Genomic DNA, 22,259 nt, shown 5'->3' with positions numbered 1-22,259 from the left:
AAGCTGTCTTGGTGAACAGATTTTCGCTAAGCGAGAGAAGTTTTTTGATCATGCGCTGCGTTTAGTGAATGACGTTTTGACTTTGAAAAGTAGTTTTTGACTGAATTGCAGATATAGATAACCGTTTTTAGCCGTTTTTTCGTCGAAGTGGCCCATTTTTTTTGCTTGTTATTTGGTTTTCTGTAGAAAGAATTTTTATTCGATGCTATGTTGAAATGTAAACCTCGGACATTGATATCACAGTATTTTGCAGATCTTGAAAATGCGTTTGAAGTTGAAAATTGGCACATATTTCCTGAATTTTTAGTTAATTTTTGGCTTTTTTTTATATTAATCTCTTCATTTTTGGATATTTTAACCGTCTTTTTGTTAAAAATCAGTTAATATGGCAACTTCTCTTTGATAATTCCTATACTCAACGCCTCTTTCTACCTCGATGTAATTTTGTTTCATAAAATTGTACATATGCTAATCCGATTTTGGTAGTTTTTTTTTCGATTTTCGTCAGTTTTTCGTTTGTATTTTGGTTGTAATTGCTAGAAATAGTTTTTTGTGCAACATGAGGGACTTTAATTTCGTTTCAATAAAGATTCAATATTTTTTTGGCATTAAGTTTTGTAAAAACAGTTAAAACTTTTTGATAAATGCAGTCTTAACTAAAAAGTTCTTGACCATTTTGTGCAAAATGTTTCAGTGTTTCGTATTTATGAATACTGCTTTTTCCTATCTTTTGTTCTCTTCAGGAGGATTGATCTTTGTATCGAATGACTAGTTATCTTCTCTTTGTCTTGAATGCTGAACATTGAAATGTGTTCGTTTTTCTTGAATTTTTTAAATTGATTTTTAACTTTCAAAAATCAAGAATGTCTTTGTTACGGTGTTGCTTACATTGTGCCCATAGTTACAATCTAGTTAATATCATTCTAGCTTGAAAAACGAACACATTTCGGTATATTGATTTTCGGTATTTATTTTCGGTATATTGATTTTTTCAGCTGTAAAAAATGAATGATTTCAGCGTTTTCTTAGATTTTCGTCATTTCTTTGGTTTGCAATTGATTTATTTCAACATAAGGCAGTACTGAGAGTCTTCTAGCAAGACTTTTCCAAAACATTCACTTATTAATGGTTACTGCAACTTTCTTCCAGCCTTGGTATTAATGTAAACGATTTTTGTCTTCGAATATTTTTCTGCTACTTATGTCTTTTCTATGATCAATTTTATTTTTGATTTGGTATGAAATCATGTTGTCTATTGTCTTATCATGTTGTCTTGTGTACAACAAGGAGCAGGTGTGTGTTGTTTTTTGGCCTTAATCGCAGTGATTCGAAGTCTAATTATAGGTGTTTTCTGATTCTTAAATTTGAGCTTTCTTTTTTGAAAAGATTTAACTTAGTTAAGATTATTATCTGCCGTTTGCTTTCGCGATCTTTTTCAGATTAGAATCTTGAATTATTTGAGGGCTATTGACGAACTTGTCAGCTTTTTCAGACTATCAGGTTTTTAACCACCTTAATTATTTTGGATTTTTTAACGTTAACAAACGTTTTCAATAATATAAAATTTTGCTGCATTTTGTTTCTCTTCTTGACAGTGGTCTAAGTTTCACCAATTTTTTAGAGCAGACCTGGAGAGGTAGTGAGTTAATGGTTTAAAACAAAAAGTACTGGCTTCCGTTGCAATTACGGTTTTGTTAGTGAAGTTCTGACGCTTCGAGTCGCTTCCGGAATTCTTCCGGCTATATTTTTATTTCGTCGTCATGATTTTTGTTACGACCATATGACGTCACAGCTACTTTTTGTTCATTCGTTCATTCAATTTCAGTTGAATTGCATGTGTGACGTCATTTTTCGCCCTTAGTGGAGCGAGTTTTTTTCATGTGCGTGATTAAATTTTTGGTCACACTTGACTTACCTCACTCTCAAAAATGACTTCCTCACTTTGAAATTGACTTTTATTTTCTTTAATTCAAAGAGATAAGGTCAAATGGGTGTGTGTCACTCTAAATGAAGGCTATTTTAGATCAGGTAATAGAGGCAGCAATAAATTGTACGGATTTTTAATCAAAATATAACAGATCAGCCTTCAATGAAAAGACGTTTTTTTTGGTCTGTCTTTTTTACTGTTTTTTAGACTGCCGATCTACGAATCTATTGCGTCTATTTTCTGGCAATCTGCCAGCTATGTTTTTTTTAGCTGCGAAGCTGTCAGCTGAGCGGATTTATATTGCGGTGCTCTTGATTTTTTACAATTCAAAGAATTTGAATTGTATGGGGGAGCTGTCTTTTTTTAACGACTCGAAGAGGAGTATTTGAGAAGTCCTTTTTTAATCAATTTTATTGGAGTGATTTTTGAAGCGGGAAATGAAAAGCGTGAAAAAATTTGGCGTGATTTTGGTGCTGATACAATACTGGACCCATTTTAGAAACAAAAATTGGTTTTGAACGTATTTTTGAAATAGGTTTTTTAAAGGGAAAAAATATTGCCTGAGGTTTAAAAGCTTCAAGGGTTTTAGCAATGAGTACATTTTTTTTTACTTTTTTTGATTCTTTTAGATTCTTTTTTTACTTTTTTTGATTTTTTTAGTTTCTCAATTTTGTTTTAATGATTTTGTCTGTGTTCTGGTTGGCATTACTCAATTGATCTGCTGGTCAGGTAGAGTACGTTTGAGTTTTTCATTCAATTCTTTGAATTGTATTTCGGGACTTGTGCTGCTATGTTTTTTTACTTCGTCGAACTTTTTTTCGGTTTACCCATTTTGCCGCTTTTTCATTTTGCGTGAATTCTTTTTGACTTCTCTAGGCTAGTTTCACTCTTCTGTCATTCTGCTCAAAGTCCTTTTAAACAGCAGCTGCTCAGCAAAGAAATTCAAAATCAAGAGACTCAGTATAAAAAATCAGTATAAAGTCAGAAAGAGAAACGGGATAAACTCATAAAGCCCATTTTTAGATGACCGGTACTTGAACTTTGTTCTCATAAGTTTCAGTTACTATCTATAATGCTTATTGGTATTTATACTAGACCCTGTAGCCTCTCACTGAGAGACAGGAGTATGTTCAATTATGAAATGACATCAAAATAAATGGCATTGTTCAATTGATCTGCTGGTCTGGTAGACTAGTTTGACTTTTTCATTCAATTCTTTGAATTGTATTTCAGGACTTGTCCTGCTATGTTTTTTTACTTCGTCGAACTTTTTTTCGCTTTACCCATTTTGCCGCTTTTTCATTTTGCGTGAAATCTTTTTGACTTCTCTAGGCTAATTTCACTCTTCTGTCATTCTGCTCAAAGTCCTTTTAAACAGCAGCTGCTAAGCAAAGAATTTCAAAATGAAGAGAGTCAGTATAAAAAAATAATAGGGGATAAACCCATAAAGACCATTTTTAGATGCCCGGTACTTGAACTTTGTTCTCATAAGTTTTAGTTACTATCTATAATGCTTATTGGTATTTATACTAGACCCTGTAGCCTCTCACTGAGAGACAGGAGTATGTTCAATTACGAAATGACATCAAAATAAATCGCACTTAAAAATGTTTTTATACAAAAATCAATTCTGTTGATATTTTCCTTTCTTTTAATCCCAATAGAGTTTTGGGAATCATCGGCGGCTATTTTCCGGCAATCTAATCTGCCGAGTATGTTTAATGTTGACATCTACGTCTATATGCTCACCCAATTGCAGAGGAGTAAATTTTGAAACTTGATCACTTATCTTTTGAATGTTGAAATACTTTCGCAGAAGAGAAGAGGGTGTAAAGAGATGACCGGAGATTATTACATCGGGCGTTCGATTAACCTTTTTTGTTCACCCTTGTTGAAACCATTTGATGTTTCTCTTAAGGCATCCTCTCAATTTCCATTGACAACTTCATTATTTCATTACTGGGATATAGCCAATAAAATTTTTATTCTGCATCATTTGATAGCCTGCTTCACAACAAAGTATTAGGTTTGATGTGCTAAAACTCGAGATAATAACAACGCCTTGGGCGATCAAAAATTTTTAATCGATTGTTAGCCTTTCAAATGGCTATTATTTAAGCGCTCTTTTTTACGACTCGAAGAGGAGTATTGGAAAAGTCCTTTTTTAATCAATTTTATTGGAGTGATTTTTGAAGCGGTAAATGAAAAGCGTGAAAAAATTTGGCGTGATTTTGGTGCTGAACAAAAGTGAAGAGCGGAGCAAAAAGAGAGTGGTTTTTGTTCATTCCGCGGTTTTTGAGAGAGCGAGAAATTGAGGTGTGAAAAAATTTTCTTCAATCGAGCGAATTTTTTTTGTTCACGTGCGGCTTTTAACAGCAGTTTTTTGCAACTTTTGATGGTTACCTAAGGAATATTCAGCTACCAATTGACCAAAGTTTTATTGGTGTTAATCATTCTTTTCTTCGGAAAATTGACAGAAAAATTGAGAAATTTTAAACCATTTTTCTCATTTTGCAGTTTTTCTTTTTTCTTAGTCTTAGACAAGTTTCTTAGCCTATTATGACTTGCCCATTGTTTTGCGAGCGTTCCATTGTCCTTATTAGAAAGGAATTTTACTCGGCTTTATGTTTTCCTTGTACTATTAAAAGAACTCATTAAGTTTTTTTAGTTTTTTTTTTTTTCAATTTGTTTTTGAATGTCGTTTCTATTCTTCCTTAAATTTTTATGGCGTTTGTGGAGGTTCAGGTTTCACAATAGTTTTTGTAGTTGTGTAGTCAAAAGTATGGGCAATTTTTTCCTTCGAGTCGTTTCCGGAATTCTTCCGGCTATGTTTAAGATCTGTTCACACATTTTCATGATTTTTGAAGTCAAATTGGAGTAGTGATTTTGGTCACGCCGAAACAGGAAGTGGAGCGAAAAAGCGAGTGGTTTTGCGGCGTGAATTTTTTTCGCTCTAATTTTAAAGTAGAGTGAGAAAACGGTGTTTGAACAAAAGTTCGCTTTCTCGCTAGTGGTTTTTCGTTCACATGCGGCAATTTCACTTTGATTTTTGTTTTTTCAATTTTTTTGGATAGGACTTTTTCTAAATGGTTTTCCCAATCGATTCGTAGTCCGTTCTAGGTCTAGTTTTCTGTTTAGTCAATGAAAATGCTTTGAATTGTACGTCAGGACTTGTCCTGCTATGTTTTTTTTGTTTCGTCGTCTGACACTCTTTTTCGCTTTTCATTTGTTCACACAGCCAAGCTGAAATTAAATTTTCGGATTGACTTCTTCCTCTCACTAACGGCGTTTGCGCGCTTGACGTCTTTTCTCACTCTATTTAGCAAAAGTTTTTTTGCGTGATTAGATTTTGATCACAAGTGACTTATCTCACTCAATAAAATGACTTTTGCACTTTAAAACTTAAGTTTAATTTGAATTTGTTTAAGGTCAAAGGAACTCATATGTGCAGTAAAAGTGCCTAATAAGAGGCTTCTGCGGGATGAATTTTAACAAGCTTTTTTAATTTATCGCTGAATGTTTTTTACCTAGTTTTTTGAGCGGCGTCGATTTTTTTTTCAATTTAGATCTGTCTCTGTTTCTATCTCTAATATACGGCACGCGGGTCTTTTCTTTCGCAGCTATTCCGGCAATCTGCCGGCAATTAATCCTGTTGACCAATAACTCTTGTTTGTGGACTTGAATTGGATTTTCTTATAATTTATAAGCTGAACTAGTGATGTTGTTTGAGCGATAGAGACGACGTAAGCTGCTTTTATTTTATATCTTGGTCGCCTGATCACAGCACCAGTCTTATTTTTGAAGACAAGCTTGGTGCCACGTGTAATTGGTTAAAATGGTACCAACAATGTTTTCCAAAATTACCCTCTGTAGAGAGTTGAACGCATTGAGAATATGGAACTTGAATGGTGTGTTACATCATAAGGAGTATACCGTTTTCGGAGTTCCTTGATAGTTGCACAGGATGCCAAAGGCACACGGTGGATCACCTAAGTTAGGCTAAGTTGTCCAATAATTTTCATTCTTTTGGACCCTTGTTTGTTGGCGTTCCTATTGCAGCACCTAGTATAGTCAGTCCCATAAAGTTGCAACGCTATCGAACGTTTGGAAGGTCAAAGTTCAACTTTAAAACATGCAGATATATGGCCAAAAGATACTCATTTGCATGTCTCGAGCTTTTCGGACGTTCGCTTGCGTTGCAACTTTATGGGACTTACTATACTTCAAGTCCTTAATTGGTATTTCTCTTAACTCTTTCTCCTATTACGTTAACTTTATCATCCATAACTTAAGAAAGAAAGAAAGAATAAATTTCTCCAAATATTAGACAGCAAATTAAATCAATTTAATTAAAACAATTACTTAATCATATAACATAACAACAAAACGTATCTCGGAGAGGACAGATAGACGGGGTTATTAAACCCACCTAGTATCTGCCCTGGCTAAAGTTAAATAGTTACAGTTAAATATTTAACATTCCATGACCAGGTCACCGGTGCCAACGCCTAGGCAAACAAACCTCAGAACGCTGTCATAGAGACATGAACAAGGAACAATGCTTAATCGGAAGAACGACTATCACTGTGTCTTTGCTAACGAGAGAGACGTTGATTCCTAGCTACTATGTATTAAATAAATAAAAAATTTTTTTTTTCTGCAGTTCGATTTTCTTGGTCGATTTTCTATGTGTAGACTTCGTTATTTTGCAAAAATAATACCATTTTTGAAACCTCGGCACTTACGAAGTAAGTGCCGAAACAATTTTTGACTGGAGTTAGTGGAAAAGAAAAGAGAAAAAAAAATTATTTAAAAATATAGGATACTAGCTCCTCATTATTCAGCAAGTAACTTTCTTTGAATTTATGATAAAATTGCGATATTTTTTGCCAATTTTCGTCTTCAATATTTTGTGCTAGAACTTCATTCTTTCTCAGTATGTTAAATAACCTTGCACAACGATATGAAATAGAGGATCGCTCAAACTGCTTTTTAAAGGAGGGAATTTTTAGGTAATTTTTGGTAGACCTTCTAGTGTTTCTGGTACTATGCTCATATTCAAAGAGTTCATTTAGATAAGTTTCGCTATGCATCTTTTTCAATGATTTCAGGACAAATTTCAGCAGCTCATATAAATGAAACTCGAATACTGTTAGCAATTTATTAGAGATAAAAATGTCCCTGGAACTACCTGACAATTTCCTGAAGTAAATGAATTTTAAAATTTTTTTCTGCAGATTGTAGATAGGTAAAAGCGACGAATAACTGCAACATCCATATACCAAAATACCGTATTGAATTATTGGGTTAACATTGCTTCGGTAGTAATCAATTAACTGTTTTCGGGGTACATAGTGACGCAGCTTACATATAATACCACACTGTTTTGAGAGTCTTTTCTTAATATATTCTATATGTGATTGAAAGCTTAACTTACTATCTACCAAAATTCCGAGATATTTACAAAGATTTCCAACTTCAATAAAAACATCATCAAACTTAAACACTGATTTGGAAGCACTAATTTTGTTCCCTATATTCATTTGTACGGTTTTTTCCATATTTAGTATTAACTTATTAGCAATCAACCAATTATTGATGTTCTGCAGATCTTCTTGCACTGAATTATTGTCTTTATTGATTGCGGTGAGGTTTGTATCATCCGCAAATAAAATAACATCAAGAGATTTGCAAACTGTTGGCAGATCATTGATATAAATGAGGAACAATAACGGACCCAAAATTGAGCCTTGTGGAACCCCACAAACTATGGAATTCGACGATGAACAGGCCCCATTAACAATAACCCGCTGCTGTCTCCCATTTAAGTATGATGTTATCCAAGTTAAAGCTGGGCCCCTTATACCAGTGTTTTCGATCTTTTTTATTAAGATATCGTGCTCAATGGTATCAAAAGCTTTTTTAAGATCAAGAAAGAAACTGATAACTTTTACATTTTGGCAATTCAATCTTATTTTTTCGACTAATTCAACAAGAGCGTCAATTGTACTGTGTTTGGCACGAAACCCAAATTGCTTATTGAAAAGCAAATTATGATGTTCCATGTAGGCATATATGCGAATGAACAAAGCACGTTCTATAATTTTACTCCAAACAATTAGAAGAGAAATTGGTCTGTAGTTATTTTCATCAAGTTTTGATCCATCCTTGTGAAGGGGAATTACTTTAGCCTTTTTCAGATCATCGGGAAACACTCCTTCTTCAAATGATTTATTGATTATCTGAGTTAGGTATGGAATCGTGATATTTGATGATAACTTTACTATGACATCATCATCACCAGATGAAAATTTATTGTCTAGATTTTCAATGATTTCTCTTACCTCGTCAATGGTTATTGGTTTTAGATACATGGAGTGGTTAACTTCGTTCATCTCAGGTAAAGGAACATGTTTGATTTTTTCTTTCAACTTCGGACCAACATTAGTGAAGAATGTGTTAAACTGCTCAGCAATGTCAGCTCTGCTGGAATCAGTGCAACGTTCACTACATGAGTTGAGCGCCGGTACTTGCGAACTTTTGCGATTAGTTCCTTTTATATCATTGATTAACTTATATGTTTGCCTTGAGTCTCCCATACATGATTCAAATTTTTGTCTATAAAAATCTTTTTTAGCTTTTTTGACACATGTTTCAAACTTGTTGCGTAATAATTTGAATTTTGTCGCTGCCTCATTATTTTGCGGATTTTGTTTCATGTTTCGATGTGCTTTATTTTTTTTGAAGCGCAAGTTTTTAAGTGAGTTGGTAAACCACTTCGGTACCTTAGACTTTTTATCGGTCAAGCATTTCAGAGGTGCATACTTGTTAGTGGTTTCCAGGAAAACGTTGTTGAATTTAGTAAATAATTCATTGGTACTATCAGAATCTAAAAAAGGACATCGATTCCTTAGGCTCCAGTCTAAGTCAATTAAGTAGTTCGACAGTTGCTCTTGATTTTTTATAAAGCTTATGTCTCTAAACGGCAGATAGTTTTGTTCAGTATCAACATTAAGTGGCCACTTCATTAGGTACAGTTCGTTCAAAACTTCACATTCTTTCATTTTCGCTGCCCGGCCTTATAGAGCTTTTTTCTTGCCGATTTTCGTATGCTTTCCCCACACCTTAGGAAAACAGTACTCAGTGTAAGAGTTTTTAAGAGGTGTTTCATAGCAATAATATAAACATTTCTAATATAAATTTTTCTGACTCAAGGGCAGAATAAAAAGCTGTGAATATCCTTGTTGACTGCCCCCCCCCCCCCTCCATCGCAATGTTTATATTACTCATAATCCAATTTTATGTTTATCTGGAGAAATTATTTCTTTCAAATTTTTAGAAATTAAATAATGGAATGCTTTTGTTCGTTGTTTAGAAGTCAATCACGGAAGAGGAGCAGCAGTTGTCTTCTGTATTGAATTTGGAAGAGGGTCTCGAGGGAGATCTCAATAGCAACCCTTCCTTCTTCAGATCCATCAAACACCAAATGGGTGCCAAAATCACACAGGTAAACACTTCTGTTCTCACTCCTCAATTTTGAAATAGGTGCATGGTGTCGCTTTCTAATTGAACTATGAGTTTGGAAATAAATAATCATCTAAGAAAAGTAAGATACATCAAGTTGATTTTTGTACAGCTCGTTCAAAAAAATTCAATACTGGCAACATTTTCATGCATCTTTCATTTGTTTCAAATGATTTTGCCTACAGTTTTTTTGAAATGAAAATAATAATTTGGACTTTTCCGAACTCAGTCAGACGCTGAGACGCTTTTAATTGCAGATTAAACAGTTCGCAGCTCATTTTGAAGTTAATTAAATTGAAGGTTTGTTTAATTCGTTATAAATCCGTCTTTTATCGATTGGTTTTTGCATGCTTATGAAATGAGAGTCATTTGATTATAATAACTAGCATGTCATGCATGAGTGCTTGTTTGTCTAGCAAGTAGATGGTAGAGATTATACTGTTTTCTTGTTTACTTTTTAAATGCTCTCTCTTCTTATTAAAATTGCCACGATGTAGTTTCAAATAAAAAATTAGAAAGCATCGATAAGTAAGGATCAAACTGGGAGGCAGTGAAATTCCAGGGAAAAGATTTTTTAAAATTAATGAAAACATTCTGGAAAAGGTGTGTGTAGTGCATATGCTAAAAAAAACACTATTAACCGTAGCAGTCGTTAGAAAGCATCAATAAGTGAGGAAATGTATGTATGCTTGAAATGTATTGTATGTAAAATACTTGTGGTTATTTAAAATCGTTTTCAGGTTTAGTTACAGTGGCAAGTATGCTCAAAAATTTATTTGTGAACAGCAATTTTATTCAACGGAAGCTCATAGTTTTGCAGAAATTTACTTCGCACTGTGACGTTTCACTTGTGAAATTAAAAATCATATAATGTGGCTCTCAGGCTTTTGATCAAATTTGTCATGTTCTGTCCAGAATTAGTCCGATAAACTGTCTTTTATTGATGTGTCGCCGTACGTTTCAAATTGTTTAATTGTTTCAAGTTGTTTAATTGTTGAAGGTAACTAATAAATCAAAAAATTTAAAAAAAACGTTAATTAAAACAAATAGTGAGCTAAGATCTGCAAATAAAACAGTGGAATTTTACTGACCAAGTGCAAGTTTGATTAAAATTGTACTTAGAGTCACGCAGTTTTTGAAAGAATGAGAGAGTCTTAGAGTTACGCAGTTTTTGAAATCCTTACCTCTCACAGGTATACAAAAAAAATTGATGACAACCTGTTTTTAGAAAGAAAACAAGACGGCTAGTGCGAGACTGTGCTTAGTACAGAATGTTCCAACATGTCTCAATTTTATCCAAAACATTCTTTGTTCTTAGAGCTAAGGATCTTTTCATTATCCATTTGTGAAGCTCAGCTTGAGGCAACTTTTCCGGGGTAAACTTGAGTACTTTCGTTTTATGTACTAATCTTAACTCAAAATTGAGAGACGTCAAATTCATATATTTTTTGGAATGTAAAGACAATCATTGTAATTTAGTTCGCAAGTTAAAATTTAATCAATCGCAAATGACCGTCAGCCTAAAGGAACAAAGACATGTCCATGCAAAACAATTCAGCGTCATTTTCACCATGTAACATTTAAACGAATAAAACATTGGACTTGATCTTTATGTGTAGCTGAGGAGTTCAGAGAAAATATATAAAATCAATTTTTTTAATAGCCAACATCAGCCTCTCAACGGCTATTATTTAGACACTCTCCTTTTTTAAAATTGCTTTATCTTTTGAGTACGTTTTCCGTTTTACATAAGTCATGATTTTCACGCTGACTTCACTCACTTTTTCAACTGAATGGATTTTAAGTTCTTTTACGTATTCAATTACGCAATGTGCTAAATAGTGTCAAAGTCAAAAGATCGAAATTAAAAGAGACTGGATAAACCGGTAAAGCCCGGTCATTAAGTCATTGATAATTAGGTTATCAAACTTCATTAGAGTGTTTGCTAGCTCACAATGGTATTAAGCTTATTAACTTTCGTTTTAGACGCTGAAATAACCATAGTTTCAGAATCTAACTGAAACTGCACGCCCAGTTTGAACACTTTTTGACACTGAAAAAAAATCAGAAAAAAATTCGGTCAGTATATCTCTATTCTTTTTTTCTGTTTCTATCCCGATTTGCATCAAGCGCTTCAACGGCGGCTATTTTTCGGCAATTTTTCGGCTATGTTTGCTTCGGGTATCTCACTCACTGTTTCAACTGAATCAGCAAAATCAAAAGAAACAGGATAAACATATAAAGCCCGGTCATTAAGTCATAATGCATTAGGTTATCAAAGTTCATTAAAGCGATTGCTAGCTGGCATTTTTGTTATGCTCAGCCTTCAGTTTAGAGGCTGAATTAAGTGTAATTTTAGACTCAAACCGAATGTGCCGAATTTACTCACCGATAAGAACATTTTGACACTTATAAAAGTTAGTTAATTTTTTTTCTGTTATAATCCCAATATGGGTCAAACGGGTCAATCGTGGCTATTTAACTGCCGTCTATTTTCAACCTTTAACCTTTTAACATTTACCCAATTCAAGTACGCTAAACTGGTAAAATCATTAACAATCAGTTTGAACTAAGATATAATATACAGTTTTTTAAAATAAAGTATTCTCACAGAGTAATAGGAATTCATTAAAACTAAAATTTGAAGGTTGTCTTTTTGTTTTTTGTTTATATATATATATATATATATATATATATATATATAATCTCACAATTGGATAATTATGCAGTGAATCAGAGTTAAACGTTAAGTACATGGTTAATGTAATCAAACTCAAAAGGCTTTCAAAGAAATTTTTTTTCACTATTTTAGATTGACGGAAAAAGTATGAAGTTAGTTTTTCCCATTTTTTAAGTGAAGTGTTCCATTTGAACGTCAAATTTGTCATGCTAGTGGAATCCGCGCGTGATCAACTTAATTCTCTAATTCCATCGCGAGAGAAAAGTTAAGATGTAAGCAGAGTTAAAAACTTAGTTCTCTTTCTATAAAACTATTTGAACCGAAAACATCAAGACTTCACTCCTATGTTCATTACATCAAAGGGCAAGTCGGTTTATTGCCAGCTGGAGAGTACTAACACTAAATCAGTTTAAGCCCGAGAAAAATGGCCTACGATAAGGTTAAAAAATGAATATTATTTGCTTTGAACTAGTAATTTGTGTTTTGTGTTATTTGTGTTTTGGTCCCAATTATCTTCTTGTTTCAATATTGTAAATTAATTGTAAATTTCGTTGTGTTTTAATCTATACTTTTTTTGTCTTGATGACATTACTTTAAGGATCAGTTTAACTGTGCGGTATGATTTATAACAAAAAGTATTCCTAAGGTTGATCTTTTTTTGATAACCTTTTTTGTTAGTAGTATTTTTATTAGCCGCCCTCAGCTTCTCAACGGATGTTTTAAGACCCTCTCCTTTTCAATGGCGCTTTACCTTTTTCAGGCGCTTTACCTTTTGATCATGTTATTCGTTTTACATAAGTCACGATTTTCACTTCTGACTTACCTCGCTCAAAATCAAAAGGTCAAAAGGAACAGGATAAGCATATAAAGCCCGGTCATCAAGTCATATTGCATTATAGGTTATGAAAGTTCATTGAGGCAACTGATAGCTGGCACTAGTCAATCTGTCGAGAGCTGTTTGCACATAGAATGTTAGATATCTGCTTAAATAATAGTCGTGACAAGTTTCAGAAATCTGAAAAAAAAATCAGGTTTCAAGAAGAATGTGAAGATTTGGCTGATTGGAGTGTTGTTCAAAGATTATACATTTAAGTTGCTTTTTAGATTTAAATTGCTTTGTTATTGCGGAATGGAAGATTAGCTAAGAACTAAAGAATAAAACTAGTTTTTCGAAATATTTAAAATTTAAAGTTATTTTGGGATGAGCTGAAATATCTGAATATAATGATGAGTAGATAATGAAGCACTCGGTGGCTGCTCCGATAGACGAGCATGGTCAGAATATGTACACGGAAGACAGCAGAGGTCAAGGTCACTACAGAAAGAGGAGGGGATCCATTTCCTCCTCCTCATCTGACGAGTCCATGGGCAAGGAGGAGGAACGCATAAGGCGAGATCAGAAAACACAACACAACAGAGCTTCCTAGTGCTGGGTTGTTGATCTTAGAATTGCATAGTCTGTCTCATGAATGTGGAATAGAAATGAATATTTAAAAAAAACAATTTTAAACGTTCTGCCATTGTTCTGACCCCACCATAGTGGGGGAGGGGGAACTTTATGATCAATTTGATTATCGAGGATTGTTTATAATTTTTGCCAACATTTGACGTGATTTTGTTCACTGTTAGCGTCATTTTTGTCCAATTGAAGTTATTTGTTCGCAAATTCTATATAGCTCTACACTGCGGAACAATTACGTTTTTTAATAGATGCATAGCGATAGCAAGGCTAATTTTGGTCTCATTGTGGATTTTTACAATGAAAAGGATTCGGATAGTATTGGCGCGCTGTCCTTTTTTTTAAAAAAATACGATTTTTGTTTTATTGCTCTCAAACGAAATTTGTAGCAACTATATTAGTCATGTGGTCGTTTTTAAAGCGATTTTTCGCTTGGCAGTTTTTGTTCGAACCTTTGGCTTTAGTCCTCAAAAAAGGGATAAACATGTAGAGCCAGGAGGTCTTTAAGATTACTAGATTTTATGTAGATTTGCATTTCACCGAATTTGTTTTGGAGACATAAATTTATGGATGTCCCACAGCAGCCCTTCCTGCAACTCACCCCTCCCCGCATGCTCATCCCACGCCACCTTCAATTTGGCTAAAGCTGGCTTCCCTAATCTGCAGCTACTGACGAAGCCATCCGCCTACTAGTAGTTTGAGAGCAATTCACCAGACGTTAGTCGGTTATACCAAAATTCGAAGCTAACGGTTATTTTTTTCATTATTTGGTTTGAAAAAAATATTGGCATCCTGGAGTTCCGAGATCATCAGACGTTTGTCGATTTTGGTTTTGTTGTTTTTCTATTTCCTTAGTCCGATGAATGGCAGGTCAGATCGGCGCACTAATGCGGAATTTTTTATTTGCGGAATAGTTCACTAATGCGGAATAGTTCATTTTGTTGCTTGATTTTAACAGTTTTGTTTCTCATATGCCAGTATGTCAATTTTTAAGTTTAATATCTCCTCTTCGTTTGGTAGAAAATGAAGTCTAAAAGTGGATGAGCGGGGTTGGAACTTTATGCACAAACGCAGATTAACGCGCCCCTTCTTTTCAGCTTTATGGGACACAATAAATTGAATGTTATTCCAATAAGATTTTTCGATAAATAATAATATGAGTAATTCATTTTTTTAACATTTTACAATGAAAGGGGAGTTGAACAAATTGCCTGAGTAAACGAAAAAGACGAAAGCAATTGATGAAATTAAAGAACAGGAGGGAGACGGTAAACTGAATGAGTAGTCTGTAGATGTGAATTAGAACCATGTCAGCAATAAACTAAATAATTTAACATTCGTCATCAAAAAAAAATCACAAATATCTTGGTTGTTGTTTCTTCATTTAGGTTGCATCGTATGTTGCACGTATTATCTGTCACTTTGTATTTGATTTTACTGATGTTTTTCATTCTGTAAATGACTACCTCACTATCTAAATGTCGGCTAAAAATTGAGTGTATTGAAAAAGGGCATTGAAGGATACCTATGGAATGAGTGGACGCTTTTACTAGTACGTCTCCTCGACTGGAATGGGTTAAGCACTTCTAATCGTATCTTTTTAAGAAAAAGCGTGGTATTTTTTAGAAAGTATTCAAGTGTGGAGGAACCAATCAAACTCTAGGTTTACCAAATTTTGATTAATAACATTTTTGATTATTCAAGAATTTGTTTAAGCTAATAGGATTACGTTGTGATTACTTGCATATCATATCTATATATTATTATACTCAAGTATCAATATGACTCTATCTATCTATATACCTACCGATCTATCTATTTATCTATCTATCTATTTAGTTTTAGCAGGAGACACAATTTTTTAAATTTTTTTCTGGTCTGATTTTTTGGCAGATGAAATGGCGGAAGGTCGCGAAACGAAGTTTAGCTGAGCTTTTTTAGCGACGTGTTAGCGTTTCTCTCATCAAAAATGATTTCTGATTTGGATCATTTCCGAAGCTGGGAAAATCTTGTTGTGGCCATGATATAGGGCTAGTGCTACAAAGCCAAACCGATCGCAAACATCACATAGTTTTCCCTCGTTTATCAATTTTTTGCTAAACCGCCTAAAAGTTGAATTTTTCCAAACTTCTCAAATGCCAACTCCAAGCATTTACGAAATGGAAGAAAAGGAGTAATTTGGAGCAAAAATAATAGGGGCAAAATGATGAACGTAGTTGTGTTTATAGATAGAGCGGTTCTTGAAAAATGTTAACTAATCCGTATTTAAAACACTCAAGTGCACATTTTAAAATGCCGAAAGTCTGCAGTGCCAGAAGTTAAATTGCCAGAAGTTGCTACTTAGGCAGAAGTTGAATTCCGTTGACTTTCGTCATTTTAAAACGTGCGCTTTTCGTGTTTTAAGCATGGTTAAGTGACTCTGCAGAAGTCACTTTGAAATTCTGACTCAATATCTCGAACCGCTTCGCGGTTCTCGATAAACGCCAGAAATTCTCAGTGACTTCAAGCAGAGTCACTTAACCATTACTTAATTGACCGTTTAAAAATGCAAAAATTATGCACCACCAGCAAGTTATGCACCACCCAATTAAGGAGCATGCATTATCACAGTGAATAATTATGTAAAAATATGCCTCATGCGCCTGTTGGCTGCAAATAATATGCACCCACGATGCCGGGGACACAAACGAACAAGATCTTTTTTTTTTTAATTTACGTATATAAAAAACAGCGGATCTATTTGCCCCCCACCCTGACTCGGTGGGGTAAAATTTTTGCATCCCCAGTCTCACGTGCTGTTTTTACATAGTAACTTGCTGTATAACACATAAAATTTGATTGGAACACAGGCACGGGGGCTGTTTGAAAGCTGGAAACCTGTGGTCAGACTACATTGAAGTACTGTGCAAGCAAAACCCAGCGGTCGGGGGGAGGGGTGATTTTGTTGCTCATTTGAAAAGTATTGAAATTATTGACAAAAAACGTCGACGAAAACTGACCTGAATGAAACCGCAAAACTGTCCAGATGAACTTGAACTGAAAGACAGAAAGAATTTTTTTCTGAAAAAAATGAACAAATTCATATTATTTACGTCATTAAAAACAAAAATAGTGATGTTTTAGTTTCTAAAAATGATAGTTGATATTTTAGAATGATATTTTTAGTTTCTAAAAAATTGCACTTGTGAAATCTGTTGTGTTGTGTTGTGACTAAAAGACAGTATACTGAACATGCGTTTGGTCGGAGAAGAGCCACCACTATAGCAGCAAGTCATGCAGCTGACGATATAGACGAGGGACCTCATAAGGCTGTTAGGTTCACTAGAGCACGACTGGACGAGGTTTGAAAACAGAAGACTAAAGATTTTGAAAAACTTCTCACATGACTGTTTGACGGAGCTTTAAATCTCAAGTAGAAACTGCTGTTTAATTAACATGACTGGAGAAAACCTGTTGAAATAAGCCTTTAATCGGAACTCGCGAAAAAATAAACTCTGACTCGTGATTGCTGTATTAATTGTACGCAAAGTGAACCCGTTAACCTAATACACGTCAGGTTCAAAAATAGTAAATTTGGGGCCCTCAGTTTGACTGTTAAAAGAACTAGAAGTCAGTTTGACCACCAAGTTAACATTCACTTGCAAACCTTGTTGCCTGCCATTAATAACCATGTTATATGAGACATATCTTGATATGGTTGATTATGAGGCAACATTTTATCCGCCAGCGTCACAGCAGACCTCTAAAACGTATCAAAGCAGAAGAATCTGTTACCTGAGAGCCATTTCTAGATCAGGAGATATATTTCCCGTTTTCAATGCAAGTCAACTGACAGTCCGGGGCACTAGAAGTGTTGCCTCTCCTCTGCTGATTCGGTGAGATCTGCTTTCTTGCTAGCTATATACACGAAAGCAGAGAAGTTTTCCAGTGTTTGCAAATAGCTGTGAAACCACTGTACAATTCGGTCCTATGAAACTTTTGAGGGATTGCCAGAGAAACGATTGACTGTACTTGCAAGGTATCTGCAAGGCTGTTATTAGCTTTCAATCGTCTTTGTTAAGTTGCTTCCTACCTGCAATGCGAAGTTGGGCTGCAATGTTATGTGAGCGTGACTCTTGAACTCTTGAGTATGAGTTAAGTTTATAATAGCCGCCCTCATCTCCTATTTTTTACAATTCAAAGAATTTGAATTGTATTGGGGCGCTGTCTTTTTTTTTAAGATCTGTTCACACATTTTCATGATTTTTGAAGTCAAATTGGAGTAGTCATTTTGGTCACGCCGAAACAGGAAGTGGAGCGAAAAGGCGAGTGGTTTTGCGGCGTGAAATTTTTTCGCTCTAAATTTAAAGTAGAGTGAGAAAACGGTGTTTGAACAAAAATTCGCCTTCTCGCTAGTGGTTTTTTGTTCACATGCGGCAATTTCAATTTGATTTTTACTGTTTTTTCGATTTTTTGGATCGGATTTTTTTCTAAATGGTTTTTCCAATCCATTCATAGTCCGTTCTAGGTCTAGTTTTCTGTTTAGTCAATGAAAATTCTTTGAATTGTACGTCAGGACTTGTCCTGCTATGTTTTTTTACTTCGGCGAACTTTTTTTCGCTTTACCATTTTGCCGCTTTTTCGACATTTTGCGTGAAATCTTTTTGACTTCTCTACGCTAATTTCTCCCTTCTCTCATTCTGCTAAAAGTGAATTTGAACATCAGTTGCTCAGCAAAGCAGTTCAAAATGAACAGAGTTAGTACAAAAATGGATGTTAGAAATAGAAACGGGATAAACCCATAAAGCCCAATTTTAGATGCCCGCTATTTGAACGTCGTTCCTATAAGTCTTAGTTACCATCTCTTATGCTTATGGTTATTGATAGTAGCCCCTGTAGCCTCTCTCTAAGAAACAGAAGTATGTTCAACTACGAAGAAATGTCATCAAAATAAATCGGATTTAAAAAATGTTTTTGAACAAAAATCTTTTTTTCAATATCTTCTATTCTTTCAATCCCAATCATGCTTATTGGAATCAACGGCGGCTTTTTTCCGGCAATCTGCCGGGTATGTTTAATAACCGCCCTCATCTTTTCAGCCGGCTATTATAGCTATCCTATTTAAGATGTGTTCACACATTTTTCAATGACTTTGATCTTTCAATAACAATGGAATGGTTTTTAACATTTTAATGTCTCGAAATTTAGAATTTTTTTGATAAAATGCAATTTTTTTAAGGCTTCCTAAAGTTTTTGTCAGTTTTTGATATTCGTGCATGGTTTTAAGTTTTGGTGCATGGTTTTGGACTTCTCTACGCCAATTTCTCCCTTCTCTCATTCTGCTAAAAGTTGGCGTAGAGACTTGTCCTGCTATGTTTTTTACTTCGTCGAACTTTTTTTCGCTTTACCATTTTGCCGCTTTTTCGACATTTTGCGTGAAATCTTTTTGACTTCTCTACGCCAATTTTTCCCTTCTCTCATTCTGCTAAAAGTGAATTTGAACATCAGTTGCTCAGCAAAGCAATTCAAAATGAACAGAGTCAGTATAAAAAATTGAAGTCAAATAGAAACGGGATAAACCCATAAAGCCCAATTTTAGATGCCCGCGATTTGAACGTCGTTCCTATTATTCTTATGTGCCGGCAATCTGCTTTCCGGCAATCTGCCGGGTATGTTTAATAACCGCCCTCATCTTTTCAGCCGGCTATTATAGCTATCCTATTTAAGATGTGTTCACACATTTTTCAATGACTTTGATCTTTCAAAGCGGGATAAACAGGTAAAGCCCAGCGGGCATCAAGCTTCATTAGAGGCCCAATGTGGGCTTTAGTAGTCCTTCAAGTGCTTATACTGTTACAGCTGCTGGGATGGCCTTAATTTAAGGTTAAAAGGTCATTTTTAGGAGTTTTTGGGCTCAAAATGGTGCAATTTTTTTTCATACTTTTTGTGATTTTTTTGTTTCGATTTGTCTTAGGTTGAAGCTTTTAAAAGTTGATGGAGGCCTTTTGCGGGACAAAATTGCTTGTTATGAGCATTTTTGAGCTATATGTTTTGGTACTACAAACATAAACACGCAAAATGATACTAATTTTTGCAATTTTTTTCAGGTTTTTTGAAAATGTTTGTCATTTTTTGAGTTTTTTTAACCCTAGGTGTCACGAAACTTCCTCTAGGGTTTGATGAAGGGTTTGATGATAGATTACTGCATAGTGGTAATGGAATGGTTTTTTAGCTTTTTGCCATCATGAATTTTAGCATTTATTTTGACAAAACTTGCAATTTTTTTTCATATTTTTTGACATTTATTTGCATTATTCAAGTTGATTGAGTCCCAGGGGCCGGAAAACCTCATCAGGGGCTGGATAATAAGTTACTGAAAAATTTTGAGTTGCATTGGATTAGATTTCAACTTTTGAGTATCACAAATTTTTTGGACAAAGTTCGCATTTTTTTCAGGTTTTTTTTGTTTTGTTCAGTTTTTCCAGCGTCAGGGACAAGGCAATCTCCTTTGAGGTTTGTAAATAGGGCATTGCATAAATTCTAGTAACAATGGAATGGTTTTTAACATTTTAATGTCTCGAAATTTAGAATTTTTTTGATAAAATGCAATTTTTTTAAGGCTTCCTAAAGTTTTTGTCAGTTTTTGATATTCGTCCACTCTCAATTGCAAGAGAACATATTCCACGTTCTGATGAAAAAGTTGGTGCATGGTTTTAAGTTTCAATGAATTTGTGTTCAACAATTTAACTTTTCGACTTTTAGAAGTTTTTTGATTAAATTTGCAATGTTTTTACAAACTTAATCAATTTTAATCGATTAAGTTTAATCGATCTTTTATTTAATCGATCTTCAAGGGCCAATGAATTTTTTTCAGGTCTTGCAGATATACTGTACTGATTTCAGAAACAAAAATTGGTTTCGAACGTATTTTTGAAATAGGTTTTTTAAAGGGAAAAATACTGCCTTAGGTTTAAAAGCTTCAAGGGTTTTAGCAATGAGTATATTTTTGTTTAGTTTTGATTCTTTTAGTTTCTCAATTTTTTGATGATTTTGTTTGTGTTCTGGCTGGCATTGTTCAATTGATCTGCTGGTCAGGTAGAGCACTTTGAGTTTTTCATTCAATTCTTTGAATTGTATTTCCGGACTTGTCCTGCTATGTTTTTTTTACTTCGTCGAACTTTTTTTTCGCTTTACCCATTTTGCCGCTTTTTCGACATTTTGCGTAAAATCTTTTTGCCTTCTCTAGGCTAGTTTCACTCTTCTGTCATTCTGCACAAAGTCCTTTTAAAAAGCAGCTGCTCAGCAAAGCGATTCAAAATGAACAGTCAGTATTAAAAAGTAAAAGTAAAAGGAAATAGAAACGGTATAAACCCATAAAGACCATTTTTAGATGCCCGGTACTTGAACGTTGTTCTCATAAGTTTTAGTTACTATCTATGATGCTTATTGGTATTGATATTAGACCCTGTAGCCTCTCTCTGAGAGACAGGAGTATGTTCACTTACGAAATGACATCAAAATAAATCGCACTTAAAATGTTTTTATACCAAAATCAGTTTTTGTTGATATTTTCTTTTCTTTCAATCCCAATAGAGTTATGGAAATCATCACCAGCTATTTTCCGGCAATCTGCCGGGTATGTTATTTATTGTCATCTACGTCAATATGCTCACCCAATTGCCGAGGAGTAAATTTAGAAACTTGATCACTTATCTTTTGAAGGTTGAAATACTTTTGCAGAAGAGAAGAGGGTGTAAAGAGATGACTGGAGATTATTACATTGGGCGTTCGATTAACCGTTTTAGTTCACCCTTGTTGAAACCATTTGATGTGTCTCTTAAGGCAGCCTCTCAATTTCCATTGACCACTTCATTATTTCATTACAGCTGCTGGGATGGCCTTAATTTAAGGTTAAAAGGTCATTTTTAGGAGTTTTTGGGCTCAAAATGGTGCAATTTTTTTTCATACTTTTTGTGATTTTTTTGTTTCGATTTGTCTTAGATTCAAGCTTTTAAAAGTTGATGGAGGCCTTTTGCGGGACAAAATTGCTTGTTATGAGCATTTTTTGAGCTCTATGTTTTGGTACTACAAACATAAACACGCAAAATGATACTAATTTTTGCAATTTTTTTCAGGTTTTTTGAAAATGTTTGTCATTTTTTGAGTTTTTTTAGCCCTAGGTGTCACGAAACTTCCTCTAGGGTTTGATGAAGGTTTTGATGATAGATTACTGCATAGTGGTAATGGAATGGTTTTCAACTTTTTGCCATCATGAATTTTAGCATTTATTTTGACAAAACTTGCAATTTTTTTCATATTTTTTAACATTTATTTGCATTATTCAAGTTGATTGAGTTCCAGGTGCCGGAAAACCTCATCAGGGGCTGGATAATAAGTTACTGAAAAATTTTGAGTTGCCATGGAATAGATTTCAACTTTTGAATATCACAAATTTTTTGGACAAAGTTCGCATTTCTTTCAGGTTTTTTTGTCGTTTTGTTCAGTTTTTCCAGCTTCAGGGACAAGGCAATCTCCTTTGCGGTTTGTTAATAGGGCATTGCATAAATTCTAGTAACAATGGAATGGTTTTTAACATTTTAATGTCTCGAAGTTTAGAATTTTTTTGTTAAAATGCAATTTTTTTAAGGCTTCCTAAAGTTTTTGTCAGTTTTTGATATTCGTCCATTCTC

The 22,259-nt window shown here is 34.3% G+C and overlaps 1 protein-coding gene across 1 annotated transcript in view; it reads left to right on the top strand.

The window, feature by feature from the left end:
• The window catches only part of LOC142350954 (voltage-gated inwardly rectifying potassium channel KCNH2-like), a 349,390-nt gene that overhangs the window by 240,851 nt on the left and 86,280 nt on the right, over positions 1-22,259 (top strand). The window contains exons 14-16 of the mRNA XM_075402980.1: positions 9,303-9,434; positions 13,367-13,521; positions 16,808-16,931. Coding sequence (XP_075259095.1) covers positions 9,303-9,434; positions 13,367-13,521; positions 16,808-16,931 — 411 coding nt within the window. The remainder of the gene's footprint in view (positions 1-9,302; positions 9,435-13,366; positions 13,522-16,807; positions 16,932-22,259) is intronic.

The sequence above is a fragment of the Convolutriloba macropyga genome, chromosome 12, assembly GCF_964194025.1.
Source record: "Convolutriloba macropyga chromosome 12, txConMacr16.3, whole genome shotgun sequence".
Taxonomy (NCBI): domain Eukaryota; kingdom Metazoa; phylum Xenacoelomorpha; order Acoela; family Convolutidae; genus Convolutriloba; species Convolutriloba macropyga.
The sequence above is the reverse complement of the archived record's forward strand: the minus strand, read 5'-3'. Positions and strand labels throughout refer to the sequence as shown.